At 45.0% G+C, this 19,359-nt stretch overlaps 1 protein-coding gene across 1 annotated transcript in view; it reads right to left on the bottom strand.

Moving 5' to 3' along the window:
- The window catches only part of IntS3 (integrator complex subunit 3), a 78,944-nt gene that overhangs the window by 40,191 nt on the left and 19,394 nt on the right, over positions 1 to 19,359 (bottom strand). Inside the window, exons 12-19 of the mRNA XM_050188990.3 lie at positions 18,845 to 18,936; positions 18,659 to 18,753; positions 14,994 to 15,116; positions 5,775 to 5,910; positions 5,162 to 5,219; positions 884 to 987; positions 714 to 758; positions 405 to 624 (exon numbers count right to left, since the gene is read on the bottom strand). Coding sequence (XP_050044947.1) covers positions 405 to 624; positions 714 to 758; positions 884 to 987; positions 5,162 to 5,219; positions 5,775 to 5,910; positions 14,994 to 15,116; positions 18,659 to 18,753; positions 18,845 to 18,936 — 873 coding nt within the window. The remainder of the gene's footprint in view (positions 1 to 404; positions 625 to 713; positions 759 to 883; positions 988 to 5,161; positions 5,220 to 5,774; positions 5,911 to 14,993; positions 15,117 to 18,658; positions 18,754 to 18,844; positions 18,937 to 19,359) is intronic.

Below are 19,359 nucleotides of genomic sequence, written 5' to 3' on the forward strand. Positions count from 1 at the left end.
TGACATTGCACTCCGCTTTCGAGCTCCACGAGCCGCATACGACAGCAAAATTTCGCTGAGATGTTCACGGCAGCATATGCTATTTGCAGACAATGTTTTTTTCACCAAGCCAGAGGGGTGGTTCAGGGCCCCTTTAAAACCCCACATGGTGGTGTAACACTAGAACTGATTAGATTAGTAGTACATCTGTAGGCATAGAATGCAACCTGTTGATACAGGACAGAAATAACTAAAGATCACTGGGAGAGGCCTTCATCCTGAAGTGGACTCGGCATATGATGATTGTAACAGTGCTCAAAGTCGTGAACATGAGGTCGTCAGTCTTGTGCATTACAAGCTCAGCTAGCTGGGCCTCTTAACTTGGCACAGGTTCACATGTAGACAACAAAGGCATAAGAACAAACCTTGAGGTCATGCAAGAGACAAGAGGACAAGGCGTTATGACTTCGGGCGTAGTCCCGATATGATGTGTAGCCTGACACAGTGCCTGAATTGGCACTGCCTGTGGCACGAAGGAAGTACAGCAGCCGGTAGCCAAGGCGAGGTTGGTGCTGCCCTAGTTCCCAGAGCAGCATCAGCTGGGCTTGCCTGCTGGGATCTTCCTCTGGTGTCTGGCACAGGTTCCTGGTGACACAAAATGTCAGCCTCATAAGCCTTTACTATGACCCTGTAACATGAACAGCTCAATGTTGGAAAATGAAGGGAAATCTCACCTGAATATGACGAACAACGGCGTCCCTAAAGACTCCTCAATGGACCTGTACAAAGTGGAAATTAAGTTAATTCTGGTATCCTCTTGTGGGTACCAATTTTGTTATACATCACTGGCTCAGGTAATTCCTGCACAATGCATTTTTATAGGACAAATGATTGTAACACCCACTCATCATCCAGTTCTTGGGGAAAGAGCTTTCTTGTAAATTCACTGTCCAATATCTGGGCGAGGCAGGTGCCAAGTGAAGTTGCAGTGTCCTGGTCAAAATCCTCCTATAGAAAACAAGAGAAATTCATTAGAAGAACAAAATTACTTTGCTCACGGAGGAACGAAAAATTTCCTTCTCAAAGTACTGCCAAGGAATTCTCCAACTAATACAGTAGTGCAATATCTTATTACTGATATTACAGCACAAAGCTTACTAACTGGCAACACCCATTTTAAAGAGGAAATCCTCCTTCAGAGGTGCCAAAAGGACACTTCCTCATTTTTTTCTGCTTTCAAAGCTATCAAAACTAAAAGCAAACTGATGGTAAACAGCAGTTGCACAAAATGGAGGACAAGGATGGATGCTTCCATCCTTGTCAAGGCAAAGGATGGCGCGGCACTTTGAAGAGACAGTCATCTCTTCCAACTCTGGCTGCTGCCTCCCTACTTGCAGTTTCAGCTGAGACCAACATATGACCACAGAACACTGTGGTGACTGGCTGAGGTACCAAGAGCAGCGCAAGAGGTGGGCCAAGCTATGTCTGAGATCTTTATGCCAAGACCAGCTGGTCGTGGCTGTGACTTCTTCAAGTATTAGCATCTGATGGAGTGCCGATAAATGTGCTCTGCTTCTGCTACAAGTGGTTCGAAGGGATGAAAAATGGTTGGTTTCCAATTCATGGTGCCCTGGCAATCCCAATGTGGCCGCCACTGATGGATCATGGATCACAGTGGCATCATTATTCATTAAAATAAGCATGTTTCGTGAAAAGTTATTGCCTGGGAGTCTGATATAGGCACCCAGGCAATGACATGGCTTGTCTTTACTTTGTGTAGTCAGTGAAGTGCTCAGTTGTCCTGATTTACACTCACGATGGGTGGTTACAGTGTCGACAGTCGCAAGAATGTGTGTGTACTACCTATGATACATAGTAACAAAGCACAAAATATTATGACTGAAATCACAGTACCTCTGTGGAGCCACAATTGTGCTTCCTGTAAATGCAATATGTCAGGACTGTTGGTGCCTTGAAATGTTGGAGATGTGACAGTGATGAAGACATCAAATGAGGTGGTTCATCTCTGGCTTGAAGGGACATTAAAGGCAAATACTAACTCGATGTGGAGTGTTTAAATACCATTCCAGATCCTCGCAACGCTTGTTTCATGCCAAGAAAAGATTTAGTTTACGAGAAAATTGCATCCGAAGGGTCCGAATACCTTTTTCGAAGTTCAAATCGCCCGCTACATAACTAGGGGAGTGGTGACGTTGCATATGCCATCACCACCCTTTGCTGCCATTGGTGAGGAAAACAGTGCCCAACAGACGGCGGTACCAAACCAAGACAGAGCGGTGGATTCATCACTGCAGCTGCTTTTTGGGTCAAGTGGCGCAAACCATTCGGGCATCCCGTGACATAACATGGAAGTTGATTTCTCTGCTACTTCAAGTTTGTGCGAGTTTCGCGAGTCAGCAAAACCAGTGCAGCACTATGTGATAAGGAAACTACTGAAACATGAAAGCGTGGTCGGCGCGGAGTCGAGTGAAAATGAAACCTTTCGACCGCCCGCGTCGTTGTCAAGGGTATTTCAATTAGTTCTTTTTCCTAAAAATTAAATGGACAAGTAGCATTTTATTTCATCTTACAATATAATACAAGGATGTTTCTTGCAACGAGTGGTTGAGTACTAGTGACACAATTCAACTCAAGGGTGCTTTCATCATTGGGCAAGTACTTGAATGTCCCCGGGGGAGTCTCTAATCATGTCCTGCATTTACCTCAATTTCTCTATTATTAAGGCTCTGTTCGCGATAATATTGACACGGTAGAGATTCTCGAGCACTAACCTATCACTTTAGTTGGACTTAATATTTGCCTTTGGTGTCCCTTTAATGCGGAGCCATCTCAACAATTAATGTTCAGTCCTCAATACAGTTAAACCTCGATATAACGAACTTCAATATGACAAAATTCTCGATATAAGAAAGTATTTTACTTTTTCTACCTTCTTGTCCATAGAATGCCATGTATTTAGAACCTCAATATAACAAAGTGTGTTTATACAAATTTCTATAGAATGAGATTTCGCTGCCGCTGTGAAGGAATACGGAGACAATAAAACAATAAATGGAAACTTCATGTGACGTAGATGGTCAAATGAATGAATTACAAGCGGTTGCCTGCGAACGCACCTCTCAAATTGTGTGCCAGGCAACCAAGGGTGACCACCAAAGTGGCTGCGTAAAGTCTAAGTGCCATAAGATACTAGTGTGTCTCGCTCGCTGTATGCTTTGGGTACGGGTGAATGCGTGTGAGGGTGAGCTGAGAAGGATGGTGGCTCGATGAGCACCATCTTCCTGTGCGAGCAAAGGAAAAGAGGTGGTGGGGAGTAATCTCGTGGTAACGCGATCAAGTGCGCACGAGGGGAGGAAGTGTGGGGCAAGTTGGCACACATCTCCTTTACAACGGTGGCAGTGGCTGCGCGTACCGAGATGCCGTGGCATCATGTGCGCTGTCTTCCTGTGTGCTTAGTGCTGGAGGCTGCATAATCCCGCAGAGGTGTTAAAGCAAGAGGCAGATGAAGCGTTCGCTTCGCATTGCCGGCACTTTTCATGACAGTGTCATACCATTGCGGGTGACATTATCAGGTGCAAACGTGCAGTGAATGCGAATGCACGGCTGCCTTCGTTTCCTTCCGCTGATGTGAAGATATCGTCCACATGGCATGAAACCGCATCTTTCGTTGCCAACTCACAAATTGAGCAAAACGAATTTTTTTCTCATTCAAATTTGCCTTTTCCAATTGCCCGCTAATTCTGAAGATATTGTGGCCCCTGATGACGTATGGGGTTTTATGGCGCAAGGGCCAGATATGACCAAAGAGCGCCATACACATGGTGATCGGTTTTCAATGAATTGTTCGTGAAGTGAAGAAATGTACTTCGAATGGTGGATGTGGCATGGCTGTAAATAGGCCTAAAATCAGTCGCTCTGGATTGCGTAAAATAAATAAGTATTAAAACAATGATGATGACCAGAGATGTTAACTATGGAACTGTCATGTGTGGGGATGCGCGACTCTCGCGCGTCCCCTGATGTTTTTCCCGCATAGCGCATCCCCTGATATGCTGTTTTCCCGCACGGCTCGCGTGGCCTGGCGGTCGGAGTGGTACAGGCGCGGTGCGAGAGATGGCGCGACTGTCGCGCTGCTGCGGGGTTACTTGGGCGCCGAAAGGGAAGGCGCTTGCTTTCTTGGGTTCGAGACAGCAAGCAGCACGGACGTGCCGTGCCGCGCGTGGAGCGATGCTCTTTCCCGGCGGGCCGGCGAACAGCGTGGACATTCCGCGCGCGCTGCGACCATGCTTCTGCGAGACCGCCTCGCGTGGCCGCCTTCGAACGCACGACCGTTGGCGTGACCGAACACGCGAACGACCAGGCGTTGGGATCCAGCATGGGGCGAACATATTCGCTCGCAATGCGGTTGCGGTAAGTCGGACTTCTAGATTTGTCGCGCGCCCATCGGCATGTTTTGGGGATAGCAACTCGGCTAGCAGGCATTGATCTATGAAAGGTGCAATAAATGCCCTTGTGATTGTTTGCACTACTGTGTTGTCGTTCCTTTGTCCCAAGAGTACGGAGGAGAACCCCTTATCTCCCACACATGTTACATGTGGATGATGAAACAAAACATGTAGTGAACGCAGCACTGATGTCTTACCAGGGCCCTTGAATGCAAGGGCCTGGAGACACGTGCTATGCTAGTGTAACAAATGCAGCAGCAGCCTCTACTAAGAAGCCGTACTACGTAACACTTGGTCGGATAATGTGCAATGTTTGAATGTCATTTAAATAATTTAAAACTGATGTGGTGTTGAATAACGGGTTCGAGCCAAGAAATGATTTTTCTTTCATATAAGAAAAATCCACCAGCGACTGTACTGATATGCGTAAAAATCGAAGCTCAATGTAACAAAATTTCGATTGTTTAAATTTACTGTTAATTTTAGAATGCCCTCATAATTTTTTGTGAAAGACAGACATATTGTTAAAAACAGTGTGCACATTACTGAAGCTCTAGCATAAAATTTAGCTATGTTGAGGACAACCCTAAAAATGCCAGAGGTCCTTAAATGCCTGTGCACCATATTGAACTGCCACTGCTGAACTCTGTAAGAGGTACAAATCAAGCATCATGACTGTGGGTGTGGATCATGGTGACAAGAGAGAGATGGCTTACCTCACGCAGGATATCTTGCAGGAGACCTTCAACAATTTCACACTGAATTTCACTGTTCCTGTAGAAAACCAGACCATAAAACTAGCTTAGTTCAGTAATGCTCCACAGACAGTGCAGACATAACAGAAAACAGTATAAAGAAAATTCTGCCTAATTATTTATACATTACAATATAACTTAACTAATTTATTTTTATAACAGAGCCTTCATATAACAAAGTTGTACTTGCAGTGAGAAACTTTATTACATTGGAAATTTTGTTTAGTCAACGTTTCTACATTTAACAGCAAAGTCATTCTACAGTTTCGGAGAAGTGTTGGTAAGTAGCACCTTGTCAGTAAGATTTCATGAACATAAAGCACTGCAACTTTACTGGTCAATGAGCAGCTTTAAATACACATGGGAAGCATCAAAGATGTCATGGAAATGCCTCTGGTGCTTAAAATATTGCAATAAATCAATGCAATTACACAACAGCCTCACAAAGCGCAACACCTTTTCAAAATAGCATTGTCCATGGATCAAAACTAGCATGTAACAAGTAGTTCAGTTTGCATCTCGGACTGCAGAAAGTTTAACAAGAAGCATAAATAATTATGCACATAAAACGCACTTTTCTTTCTGTAGGCCTAGTACTTTTTTCCGAATATCCCCACTGAGCTGGTTAAGGTGTTCCGAGATGTCCATCTGCTCTGCTTTGCTGGGCTCCCGGATGGGCTGGAACTTGATGTCCTTAGAACGTAGCTTGCCTGCATGAAAGTCCACCAAAGTCATCAAACGATATCTTGCAAAAAAAAAAAAAAGATAATAAAAAGAAAGCATGCAAAGGAAACTTCTATAAAACAGATGTAAAGTGGAATCTCGTTAATTCAAACTTCTTGTTTAGTTGAACTGATCCTGTGGTCCTGTGAAAATTATTTGTACTTCAACAGGCAAAAACGCCCAGTAATTTGAATGCCTAACCATTTGTGATGGTTAATTTGAAGATACTGTGCCGCTGACTATGCTTTCAGCAGCATATTGGCCGCTGCTCCCACCTACCATTGCAAGTATCAGACTTTGCTTTGCATAATCTGTATCACAAAATTTTTTAAATTTAACGGTAATGTTGGGGTGTAGGTTAATAAGTGAACATTGCCTTAAGGTGCAGCTTCACAGCAGCAATAATTTTGCGTAGAACTCCATTTATTTCAAACATTTTTGGGCCCCTTCAAGTTCAAATTATCGAGATTCTACTGTACCATAAACAAGCTTCTTCCTGTTTGCTATTGAAAGAATGGAGAGTTTATTTGTAAATGAAGGGCAATACGCTCATTTAGTACGTACACAAAGCAAGCAGTGGCCAAACCACAGAAGACAGGCAGCAGTGGTCACTTGCTTATCTCACAATGCATTTGGCATGCCCAACTAGTGTTCAAGCACCACACCTAGCTTTTTACTGTGCTCTCTTTTGTCACCTGCCTGCGTTCTTTCATTTTATTTGCTAGCTGATAAAATGTTCATACTGCCATATACAAGGAAGCAAGGAAATGTGACCAGAATGCAAGAACAGTGCCGGTCAGCTAGTTGGACTATGCCAACATTAATTCTGAGCAAGTAATTGTAATGGTGAAATTGGGCAACTGACAGCCCGGACTTTGTGATCTTTCAGCTGTATGTTTTGCTGGTGCGAAAATCGGTTTGCTGCATATTGCATTAGTTTCAAGCACTTCAAGTTCCCGCATGTCTCCACTCTTTGTTTTCAGGACCCCCTTTACTTCCTTAAACGTTTACTATTAGACAAAAAATGACCTTATACTGCTTCTTTTTTTTTTTATGCCATATTTTCCAGCTTAAAGCTCTTCTAAAATGTTTTCAACCAACTTAACTTCATACTTCATGTGTGTAAACCTGATTTTAGCTCTTCACTAAGCAATATGTATGTAGTTGTCACTGCCACAAAAGACAAATGGTACAGTAAGAAATGAAGAAAATGTTTTATATTGCATTATGTCAAAATTATGTATCCTGCGAGAAACATTCCAAAAATGTAGTCTTTAAGTGCTGACAAAGTGCTGCCACCTGTGTATTATAACACAGGGATCAAATTTTGTTATTATTATGTTATTATGCACTGTGTTTATTCTCTACCCAATCCCCTCTGTAATGCTTCAGCCCCTGAGGGTAAATAAATAAATAAATAAATAAATAAATAAACGAGGCCTTCAAACCTTGAAAAAGTCCTGCCACCTATGTAGTAAGACAAAGAGCGCAATAAATGCCAATTTCGATGGGTGACACTGAGCAGCCATCTGTGCAGTAAAATAAAAACTGAATCCCTTTCAAAATGATAATATCGCTGTAGGCGAGCTTTGCTTAAGGGTACTCTTTGGAATGAACATTCTTCTTGGGAGTCCTGGGAAGAAGCCAGCGGTCAGCCTTTCATATCCCACAAGCTTACATTTTAACTTTTTTACGGTTGTTCAGGTGATGACGGAGTGCCGACTACCTCCATTGAACATAACTTGCACGTGAGTGTTGGAAGACTCGCTGCCACACAGCACTGTCGTAGTGTGAAGCAAAAATATTCTTTTAGGAGCAGTGGCATTTCCTGCGGTGATAGTTTCAACGCTGATCTGCGTGTTAGTGATGACACAGCTCGCATCCAGTGGCCTCGTCAGGTACAATGGGTTGCACATAGTGGTTCTTCATTTCTATCTACCACTTGTGCGAACACTTCACGAGAATGATCCCTAGTTGGCACACCATCCAGTGAATATTACACGATCGAATTTCAGCTGTTTCACCTTCATTCTGAGCTGCAACATTGGGTGGCACTACCATTGCCTGCTGATACGGTCCTCACTGAGAGAGTGGGACAGGCAACTTGCCACTGCAGATGAGCGAGGCACATCAATATGTGATCTTGGTGCACTTATATGTCAGCAGAAACTCGTTTTCTGCATCTTCTTCCAGTACTAGTGGCTCGATTTCGCTGTTGATGGCACTCAGTTTCATTTGCCATTTGCCAGTCAAGCATACAGAATCATCACCTCGTAAGCTTTAGGGGATCATTTCCAATTCCCCATATTTCTTGCCGAGTCGCATTACTTGAGCAGATAGAACTTCTATATGTATAGAACATAGAACAGAGCAGTTCTATTTCTTGATGAGATGTTACATGGTTCAAAACAGTGAGCTATGTCGTTGAGCTCACTGAAATCAATTCATTTCCCAATCATTGCCATGGCTTTCATGGCATGGAGTCATTGACATTACGTTTCACAATAAAAAGTCCATGGCAAAAAAGTCCAGGCTTTTGGCACCCAGCGTTTATGATGTGAATGGTAAAGGCAAATAAAACAGGGCCTGGTAACTAGTAGTAACAAAGTGATTTAAATAAACTATTATGAAAGACGACAGGCCGACACGCTTGTCACAAACATTTCCTTTATTAGCACACTCGGCGACTCTTCCCCCACACTATCCACATGCTGTCCATCTGTGCACACCGCATGCAACACATGCACTTTGCGCCACCCGTGTCTTCGTTCCTCTGTCACTGCTGCACTCGTATCACCTGGTTCTTCCCCTGGAAACTACAGTCAACCACATGCATGGCTTCCAAGAACCGTGCCTTTCCTTGCCTCACCTGGAGCTCTTGGTCTGCTTACGCCGCCCCTCTCTCCTCAAGAAACTAGGGGTGTGCGAATATTCGAAACTTTCAAATAATAAATCGAATGCTGTACTATTCGATTTGGTCTTCAAATCTAATACAGTCTACGCTTTCTACAATGGACCCGCACACAACATACTTTTGGATATAATGGGCCTTATTCCAGCGTTAGTTTGTTCTACCTATTTTATGAATGCAACGAAGTTCACTTATAACGGACCACGCTACAACTGACTTTCAGCTACAGTGGGCCAAATTAGCGGCAATCTTTTACAAAATCGGGTGCATAAAACATGCTTTTGCCGTGTCGACACGCACTGACAATTGACTTGCGAGGGTCAGCCGACGATCATGGCTCAATACTGCGCGCACAAGAAAGAAAGGCGGGGCGGAAACGAGAGAGGGAGGGTTCTACTCTGACGGCTACTCCTTCTGGTATGGCCACTGTATCTTGGAAGCGATGTGCGAAGTGGACAAAGTGCTCACCCATGCGGGCACCTATCTTGAAAGCGATCTGCGATGTGGGCAAAGTGCACCCACTGCCGGTAGCTTCGTATGCGCTGTGCTTTAGACATTTAGTTTGCATTGAAGCGAGAGACAGCATGAAGGTCAATTCACTCGCTGCTGCTGCCGCGCTTATCTTGCTTAATTTTCTAGTGCAATCGATGCTTCTCCTTTCGGGCGAAACTGCCACATTTTTTTTTTTTTTTTTTTTACTTTGGACGTTCGTCATTCACTCTTTGCATTAAAGTTGTTAGACATCGTGACGAAAGCTTCAGAAGTGAGGCGTTTCGGATATTACGTACTCCAGATAAAATGGACGTTTTTTGTCGGATTATCAGGGCCTGTTGTAAAGAGAGTCGACTGTAGTCACTATTCGTAAATGTAAATATCTTTTGATCATATTTAGAATATTTCAATATGTCAACTGCGCCCAAATAAACATAAAATTGGAACAAAAGCACGGTAAATATTTGCCCTTGTAGGCATAGTATAGACATAAAACATGAGAACTTGCGTAGTGGAGCAGGCTATGTCACTTAGGTAGCCACACTTTACGGGCTGTACAGTGATCATTCGCACTCTCTGAAGAGCCATGTGCATTCAAAGAAACTACTTGTTTGTTTCTAATGCTTCATTTGCGCATTTAATAAGCAACACTTCAGAATGTACTATGCAATGACAGAAACTTGCTAACTTTATTTGTACAGTGGTGGAACAGCCCTTTCACCTTTCTGTGCAAGTCCTGGCACAGGCAAAAAAGCCGATTTGGTGCAGCAGCAAGCCCTTTTGGCTCAGTGTCAAACACAGATATGCTTACCATACACCATGCAAATATTAACTGATATAGTCGATATGTTGTGAAGACGAGTTTGCGCTAGGCTTACGTTGCGAGCGCGATCACGAAAGTGTACGACGCTCCTCACAGCAACACAGAAAGGGCGATCCGGCCAGCTTCATTGACTCTCTGATATGGCGCAGAGAAGGCACCAAATCCAGATCGTCAGCAAATGTGGGTTTATGAACCGAGGGATGCAACACAGTGCTTGTGGGCAAACGCTCACCGCAAGACCAATCGAGTATGTGCATGTGCACCGAATGTGACATCATGCAATACACTTATATCATGCTATGCACATTCGAGAGTTTTCAAACAAAGAAACAGCATCAGTGCAACTGCGCAAGACGCAAGGAGGGTTTGGGTTCGCATCAGTGACGCTAATTTGCGTACATAGAGAAGCGAATCAAACTAGACCACAATAGACTAGACTCAAGAAGAAGCGACTCAAACTAGACCACAATGCGTGAACAAATGTGGCGGCACACATCGAAGTAGCGGTTCCTGCCGGGTAACACATTCAATTCAGTCTTCGTAAATCTGCGGCTATCAAAAGCAATAAACGGAGTCGTAGGTTCTCGCTTTCTCTTATTTGATTCAATAAAGCAAGGCGCAACATAATAAAGTTGTGCAAAGAAATTTTATTTTTGCACCTTTGCAATTTTCGCATGAAAAGCATTCTTGCATCTCTCCCTCATCAATATGTGGCCGCCGCAGTCGCAAGCAAACCCGCAATCTCGAGCTCAGCAGTGCAACGCCATAGCAATTGTAAAAGCTACCCCGACGGGTTACCAACTTCGGGGCACACTGATAGCTAAGTGGCAAGTGCGAAATGACGTTGCAAAAATCGGCTGCAATATCTGGTCATGGAAAACAAGTTCAAGAATACATATAAAACGTGACTGTAGAACACACTTAGACCAGCCACAATACTCGCACGGTTCTATTTTGTTTTCTTTCTCAACCATGTGTCCACCTGGAGTGCTCATACATAATGCCAAAATTAACATGGCCCATATCAATGCGAGCAGTAAAACTGGTGGCACTACTATAAATCATAATCTATTCACAAACTCGAAGAAATGCGGAAGCCATCATGTGGTCGCTAATAATATCCTTAACTATGCACCCTGTGCGATTCTGATCACAGCGGCTCTTTTACAAAACATTGCTATTGCCCATAAACATAGAAAAAGCTAAGCTTTAATCCTAGAATGTGACATCCTCCTTCGGCAAACTCTGCGATACCAAGTGGGTTTGATGAACACCAAAATAAATCACCAGCAAGACGGTACAGCGGCACTACATTGTACGTCCGTCAGAGAAAAACGCGGGAATTTAGAAATGGACGACTCTGATGGGCCTCTGCTTCCTTCTATTATGATGATGATCGCATGCCGTTGGTTTTGATTTCAGTTTTGCGAGATGTAAAACATCGATGGATAAAGGGTTTCGCTCGTAAGCTTGTATTAGCGCAGGCTTGGCACAAAGATCCACTCTCGGCGCAGTTTGGTGCGATTGGACCAGCTGTTCCACCCCTGAAACCACTACGATGTGAACATCGCTTCATATTACTTGAGATAACGGCTGTTTATTATTCGAAAGCTATTACAAAAGTATTCAATATTCTATTCAATTTGCTTCTGTCACTATTCGATTAGTATTCATTTCGGTTGCAAGGATCACTATTCGTGGACCCCTACACAACACTTAAAAAGGTTGCCCAGCTGAATTTTCTGTGGACAACTGAATGTTTTTTGTCACATTACCGTATTTACTCGCATAATGATCGCACTTTTTGGTCAGAAAAATTGACGCAAATTCATGGGTGCGATCATTACGCAAGTTAAATTTCCCACGAAAAGAGAAAAATTTTTTTTCGTCCCGCGTTTGTTGCGGCATGCGGGTGCGGGACACCAAAACAAAAATGGCGGCCGGCGGAGCAAGCTGAACGCGCCGAACGAATTTTTTTTTCTTCTCGTGAGTACATTACGCGCATTGCAACAGTTTCTTCCGTATCAGTGATGAATAATATCGTTAATATCGGCAAGTTTGCAGCAATAACGTAGACATGTTCACTCTGAGGGGACAGAAACAGATGGGCACGCTTAGCTGCCAGTGACAGAAACGCATGGCCGGTGTGCTGCGGAAACTACGGCATCTGCCTTCGCTACTATCCTAATACGGCATGTTTCCACAAAGGGTGGGCGAATATCTTAGCTGTGTTATAAGCGTCGGCGTATGAATAAGGTACACTTTTAACATATCAGTGTAAACGTGGCTGCTATCATTGCCGCTCACGATTTGTTGCGTGCCCACGAGTGCAGATGAGAAGAATCGAAAGGCGCCTTTTTTTTTTTTTTTTTAACCACAACCATTATAAAGCTTACCCATAATAAAGGCAAATTTGGTTGTGCCTATTTTTGTCATGGAGGTACGGAAAGTGATGAAAGTAATAAAATGAGGCATCTACTAAAGAATGTTTGGTGCATGCAGACCGCTTGGCTTGTCTTGAAGAGTCGTTCGCATAGCATTCGACAAATGTTAAGCGCGATCATTATTAGCTAGACTTGGCACACAACATACCGCTGCGGCAAGTTCGGAGTGCGATCAATGCACGGGAAATTAAAAAAATCAAATTTTGACGACAAAATTCAGGGATGCGATCATTACGCGAGTGCGATCATTATGTGAGTAAATACGGTACTCTAGGTGCTCTGTCAACCTTTCCACACGCAGTCACTGCCTCTCGCCTCCAGTGCAGGGCCAGGTACCCATGCTGGCACGGCTTCGCAGCACAACCTGGCTCCGAAAGGGAGTACAATTCTGGGGTGCGCCAAATAAACGGGTGAATATATAACGACCAGGGATGGGGGCCACATAGCGTATGTGGGGTCCTTCCGGGAAACTTCACACTGTTTGCCAAGTCTGGGAGCTGTCTGTCCGCAACAGACATAGCCGTAGATCAAGTAAAAAGCGAGTACAGTGGAGCCCCGGTTACACGTCCCCTGGTTTTGGCATGACCCGGGTTTTACAACGGATTAGCGCAGTCCCGGTGAAGTCCCCATAGAAGCAATGCATTTAAAAACCCCGGTTATCCGACACAATTTTATGCCTGACCCGCGTTATACGACGACCCTCGGAAAGCGCGTTCATTTCTCTCTCCCCCACCATCGGCCACCCGCAACAGTCGTGCTGAAATAGTGCCTTTCCTTCTCCACAATCACTTTCTCCCTCTCTTTTTGGTGGCGTCACCTCTCATTGTGCTGGGGAAGTGTTTCTCTCCTTCCAGTTTCCCAGCAGCAGATCGCCGACAAGCTAGCGCGGAAAAGCCTAGGTTTATCGCACGTGTTCTTCGTCGTAATCCTAGCGACCAGCGTTCAGTGGAGGTTCTAAGTTGTGTGAAGATGTCCGATGTCTCGAAAGCGGAGAGTTCTGTCGCTCGGCGATAAGCTGAATATTATCGAGGAAGCGGAAAAGCGACATGGAGCCACGAAAGCCAGCATTCCCCGGGACCTTAAGATACCCGAATCTTCGGCATCATTAAGTGCGTCAAGCAAGGGAACTGGAAGCAGTTAGTGCAGCGTCGGCTGGTGGCTATGGAGCGTAGCGAGTCGGAAAAAAAGATCACTGTGCTCGACAGCATGCATTTTATTGCCAGTTCGTGGAATGCAGTGTCGTAAAGCACAATCGCTAATGCGTTCAAGCACTGTGGCTTTAAGCGAGACTGCTTCCTCTGCTGGGGACGCAACAACCTTGATGCCGCTTGAGGCCGATGCAGGCTTCGCCGCCGACGATTTCGAGGGTTTAAACCTCACCACGACCTTCGCTGAGTACATGGAGGCCGACGACAACGTTTCGATCTGCGGCGAGGTGTTGCTGCATGACGCCATCGAGGAGGCTTTGCCTAGTGCCGACACCACTGTGACATCGGACGAGGACAATGACGACGCCACAGATGCTGTGCCTGTGCCTACCACATTTGCTGAGGTGCTACGGCACATAGACGGCATCCAGAACTTCATCTGTTCACACAACACTGCAGAGGACCTCCTTTTGGACGTTGCCCAACTCGAGCGAAAGCTCTTGGTTCACGGATCAAGAAGGCCCAAAAGAAACTTACCAACTTTTTAAAGTGCGCGCTGGCCGGCGGGAATCACGGCAGTGGAGTGCCGTAAAGGTTTGTTTGAATAAAGCATGGTTGGTACCTGTACTGCAGCATTAATTCTTATCGCATTTGCTTTTTTTGGTAATTTGGGTTTCTAAGCCCTGCAGAATATGTTAGTAGTTTACATTGAAGTTTCTCATAAATCCATCGCGTGAAATAAGTAGTATTTTTATAGGCATAACTTATGTTCGGATTTTACGACGTTTTTTCGCGGTCCCGAGAAAGTCGTATAATCGGGGTTCTACTGTAACTGAAATGTGCCATCTAAGTATGCCAGAGCTGCTGTGCCAAGAGCTCGCAGTGTTGTCAGTGTTTGGGGAGAGGCACAGGTGTAGTTCTCCATGCACTTTGCTATGGGTGTACTACAGTCGAGCTTTTTTATAACGAAGTGCTTGGGGACTCTGAAATCATTTGTTGTACAGGTCAATTCGTTGTAAAGGTCGCGCATCTCACAGCTTGCAATAGAACCGGGACAGAATTATTCCTTCGCTATACAGGTCACTTCATTCTAGAGTTGTTCATTGTAGAAGCGCTTGACTGTACTAAGTTTCAATGCTACCCACGTGTTGTCCCATGAAAGTTGAATTGTCTGGATGTTAGTTTGACTGCCTTATCTGGCGAATCAGCACACCTGCCTATCGTACTCTGTGTGCCAAACATTCATACTCACCAAGTGGAATGTCATCTTCATCTTCACTAAACTGAGCTTCATTCTCACAGTTCATCACAGAGTTGTGGTTGCCATCCAAGATCATCGCTCCCGGAGGCATGGGCACAGTTTCCTCCACTTTTCCTGAAAACAAGGGAGGATCAATGCATGGGTCAATTCAACAATCAACTGTATCCACAAGCCACTCCTTGCACAAATTAACGTTTGTTTTATCAGATGGGAGTCTATGAAAAGGTTTCAGGTGCAAATCATTATATTATCCCGGCATAACGAGGCAAGATGTACCTCTGCATACTAAATATCTGTTGGTATCACATCTGAACTTTGCTTTCTAGGGATGGGCGGATATTCAATGTTGTCGAATATTCGATCGAATAGTTCTCTATTCGTTATTCGCTTTGATTCAAATTACGGTATTCAATATTATTGAATTATTAAGTGGCCTCGAATAGGCAGCCAAAAGCCACAAACGACCAGCACAAATACAAATCTCGGAGGCTATGTTTTATACCTCATGGCCGCCATACAGCAGCTACAGATCTCGAAGGCTATACATTTTTTAATTAAAAAGCTGGAAATACGTCATCGCTGTATAGCTCACTACGTGGGCGGCCCCGTATTGGTGTAGACATCAATTTTTTTTCCTTGCTTTTCCCCCGACCCCCCTGACAAAGCCTCGGCATTGCCCTGACCTTCAGTCGCACCACGCCAGTTGCGCTTATTCATGTGTTGGCCGCTGCCGCTTGTGGGGATGCGCGACTCTCGCGCGTCCCCTGATGTTTTTCCCGCATAGCGCGTCTCCTGCAGGGCGGCTTCGCCTGCCGCGTGGCCTGGCGCCCGCGGCGGTCGGAGTGGTTGAAGCGCAGTGCGAGAGATGGCGCTAGTGTTGCGCAGCTGCTAACGCCGCCGACAGGCGAGGTTACTTGGGCGCCGGTAGACAAGGCACTTCCTCTTTCCCGGCGGGTCGGCAAACAGCGTGGACATTCCGCGCACGCGTGGCCGCCTTGGACACCATTCGCGTGACCGTACACGCGAACGACCAGGCGTTGGGATCCAGCATGGGGCGAACACATTCGCTCGTTTTCCGGTTGCGGTAAGTCGGACTTCTAGATTTGTCGCACGCCCATCGGCATGTTTTGCGGATAGCAACTCGGCTAGCAGGCATTGATCTATGAAAGGTGCAATAATTGCCCTCGTGACTGTTTGCACTACTGTGTTGTCGTTCCTTTGTCCCAAGAGTACGGAGGAGAACCCCATATCTCCCACACGCTAAAGGCGAAGATGGCGTCGACCTCGCCTGTGTCTGGGCAGTGCGCACATGAACATGATACGGAACTTTTTTCTGAAAGTGCCTGCTGGAGGTGAAGCGCAGTGCGAGACCTGCGAAGTTGTTTTGAAGACGCCTACTAGCACTACGACAATGCCTGTCACCCACTTGAAGAAACATAAGGGCAAGTACAAAGAATACTCGGAAATGCACCAACGTTACAGTTTGCCGAAAAGAAAGGCGAGTCAAATGGGCTATCATTGCAGTCATTCGTGGACAGTTTGTTTAAGCCTAAACTTCAGTCGTCATCGATAAAAGCGCAAGAAATGACTAAGAAGATAGCAGCATTCGCTGCACGTGGCCTGCAGCTGTACAGCGTGGTCGAAGAAGAAAGCTTCATCGAGATGATGTGCTGTGTAATTTCGAAGTACGCCATTCCGTCGTGGAACACCTTTTCACGAACGGTCATTCCGAACTTGTACGCGACGAAGAGAAATGACCTAAAGAAGCGTGTTAAGGACGTATTTGACAACGGCGGTGCCGAGTGCTTCACTTTTACAACGGATGAGCGGACATCGAGGGACGGTGACAGCTACATGTGTGTTACGGCCCACATGATGGATCACGACTACAAACAGCACGCATACGCCCTCGCCTGCAAACCAATGCCACAGGAGCACACTGGAGAAGATATAGTTCAGTTTCTCCAAGACGTGATCAAAGAGTGTGGTCTGCCCAATAACACCCTGACTTTTGTCATTACTGACAATGGCAGGAACTTTGTTTCAGCTGTTGCCAAATCGCAGTGGTCAGGACTTCTCTGTTTTGTGCAAACCCCGCAGCTGTGTATAAATGATGCTAAAAGGGAAGTGGCAAGTTTTTCCCAGCTTTGTACAAAGTGTCGAGCGATTGTGGGTCGCTACAAGAGAAGCGTGCGTGCATGTGCGCGGCTTATGGAGATTCAAAAGGATATGCACATGATCCAGCATGAAGTGATTCAGGTTCCCACATGCTGGAACAGCGAGTACGCCATGATGGAGAGACTCGTCGCACTCTGTGCCCCATTTCAGTTGAACTTCGTGAATGTGATGCAGACAACTTGAACTCCAAGGAATGGAAATTAATGGCTGCAGCTGTAAAAGTCTTGCAGCCCCTTGACCAAGCAACGACCAAGGTGTGCGCAGACTGCTACCCTACAGTTTCCCAAGTGATACCTCTAATGCATTGTACACAAGTGGTGCTGCATTGTGTCTGAAGCTGAGGAAGCAGCATCATTTGCAAAGAGACTCCTGCGCAGTCTAGCAACAAGGTTTCCTGGCTTAAAAATGGCTCATGTTCCAGCAAATGCAATGCTAGTCGACCCTCGCTACAAAGACATTTGCCACACTAATGAGAGACAAATAAAGTGGGCAAAAGCCACACTTTCAACTGCAGCAAATGAGCTTATGTCAGCCCAAAACGATTGTGCCCAGACATCTGTTTGTCCACATATGGAGAAGCCTCCAGCTAACACTCTGTGGAGTGTCCTTTCTTCATTAAGCTCCAACGTAGTGCAAAAGAATGCACATGAAAGTGTTTTTTGACAAGTGGCAGACTACTTGGCTACCCCTGTGCTTCCAAGGTCAGAAAACCCTTTGGAGTGTTGGATGAGCCATGACAGCCGGTTGTACCCAGCGCTGGCCAAGGTTGCACAAAAGTACCTCTCGATTCCTGCCCCACAGGCAAGGAGTGAGAGGCTGTTTTCAACATCAGGAAATGTTGTTAGCAACCGGCAGGAACTGCTGCTCCCAGACCACGTGGAGCAGCTGGTATTTTTGCATGAAAACTTCTGAATGCAGTAAAGAAAAGCAGTGTGTGATTTCTGAATAAAATTCAACTGTTAATAGTGGTCAATTTCACAAAATGCTGTGCCTACATGTGTTCTAATTCTTCCAAATTTGTGTAAACTAGTCAGGTCATGATAAAAATGTTCTTTTTTTAAATATGTGATACATACTATTCGAACTATTCGATTCGAAATTATTCGACGAAATCACTATTCGCTTCGAATTTGCTTCAAGCCTCAGTTTCACTATTCGCCCATCCCTATTGCTTTCTTCAGAATTTTTAGAAAACCAAGTGTCACTGTACAACACTGATAAACTTGAAGAAACGAAAATGTGAATTCCACGACAAGTAAGCTTTCTCAGATCACTCTACGGCACATGTAATAACATACATCAGCTGTCATAGTTACGGAGAGCATCCAACACTATCAGGAATCTGGAAACCCCTTTCTGCAGTTTACTATTCCTCCATTCCCTTCAACATCATGCTGGGGCTTTTTGATGTGTTTGTGTTTAAGAACAATGGCACAATCTTATTCTGCAGAAAAAAGGTTATTTACAAAATCGCTCACCTTCAACCGGAGAGCAAAACTCTGTGAACTGCTCCCTGATCATTGTTCGAAGCTCCTTGTCAAGCTTAGGGTTGTCGAACAGAGGAGACAATGATCTGCAATATGATATAATGCATGTGAGTGGCTGATGTCAATATTCTGCAGTGGAAAGTGAATACAGTTTTTACACAAAGAAAACTGACTTACGCGAGGACCCGTTTTTCCAAGATTTGTCGCAGTGATGTATAAATGCCCTGTTTCACCTGGGCTGCTAAGCTCTTACAAAAGTTCGGCATAATCTGTAAAAAAAATCCCCTCACATAAGCACATATAAGTGCATAAAACCACACATTTTCAAAAGGAATGTCAAAAATAGCTGTAACATAGTAAGCAGAGATAGCCGGATTCTGAAATCCTCCTAACCTTAGACCGTTTCCTTACCTTCCGCAAGGAGCCCTCCATGCTACCTAAACGTTAGGCGCCCTCGGAAGGCCACCGCGAATTCTAAAAGCTTCCTTTCGCCTTCCCTGCGGAAGGAGCGCCTCGCCAAAGGAAGTGTAACGTTAGAGGCTTCTGGTTTCGAGATTACCCACAAAAAATGCGAAATATTTGTAATGAGTTGCCGAGACAAAGTGCTGGGACTGTTAAAATTGCATTTCTACTTTTATACTGGGGCATAAATTACATTTCTTTGGTTAATAACGTAAAAATGGTTCGAAAAG

The sequence above is a fragment of the Dermacentor andersoni genome, chromosome 2 (assembly GCF_023375885.2).
Source record: "Dermacentor andersoni chromosome 2, qqDerAnde1_hic_scaffold, whole genome shotgun sequence".
NCBI lineage: Eukaryota > Metazoa > Arthropoda > Arachnida > Ixodida > Ixodidae > Dermacentor > Dermacentor andersoni.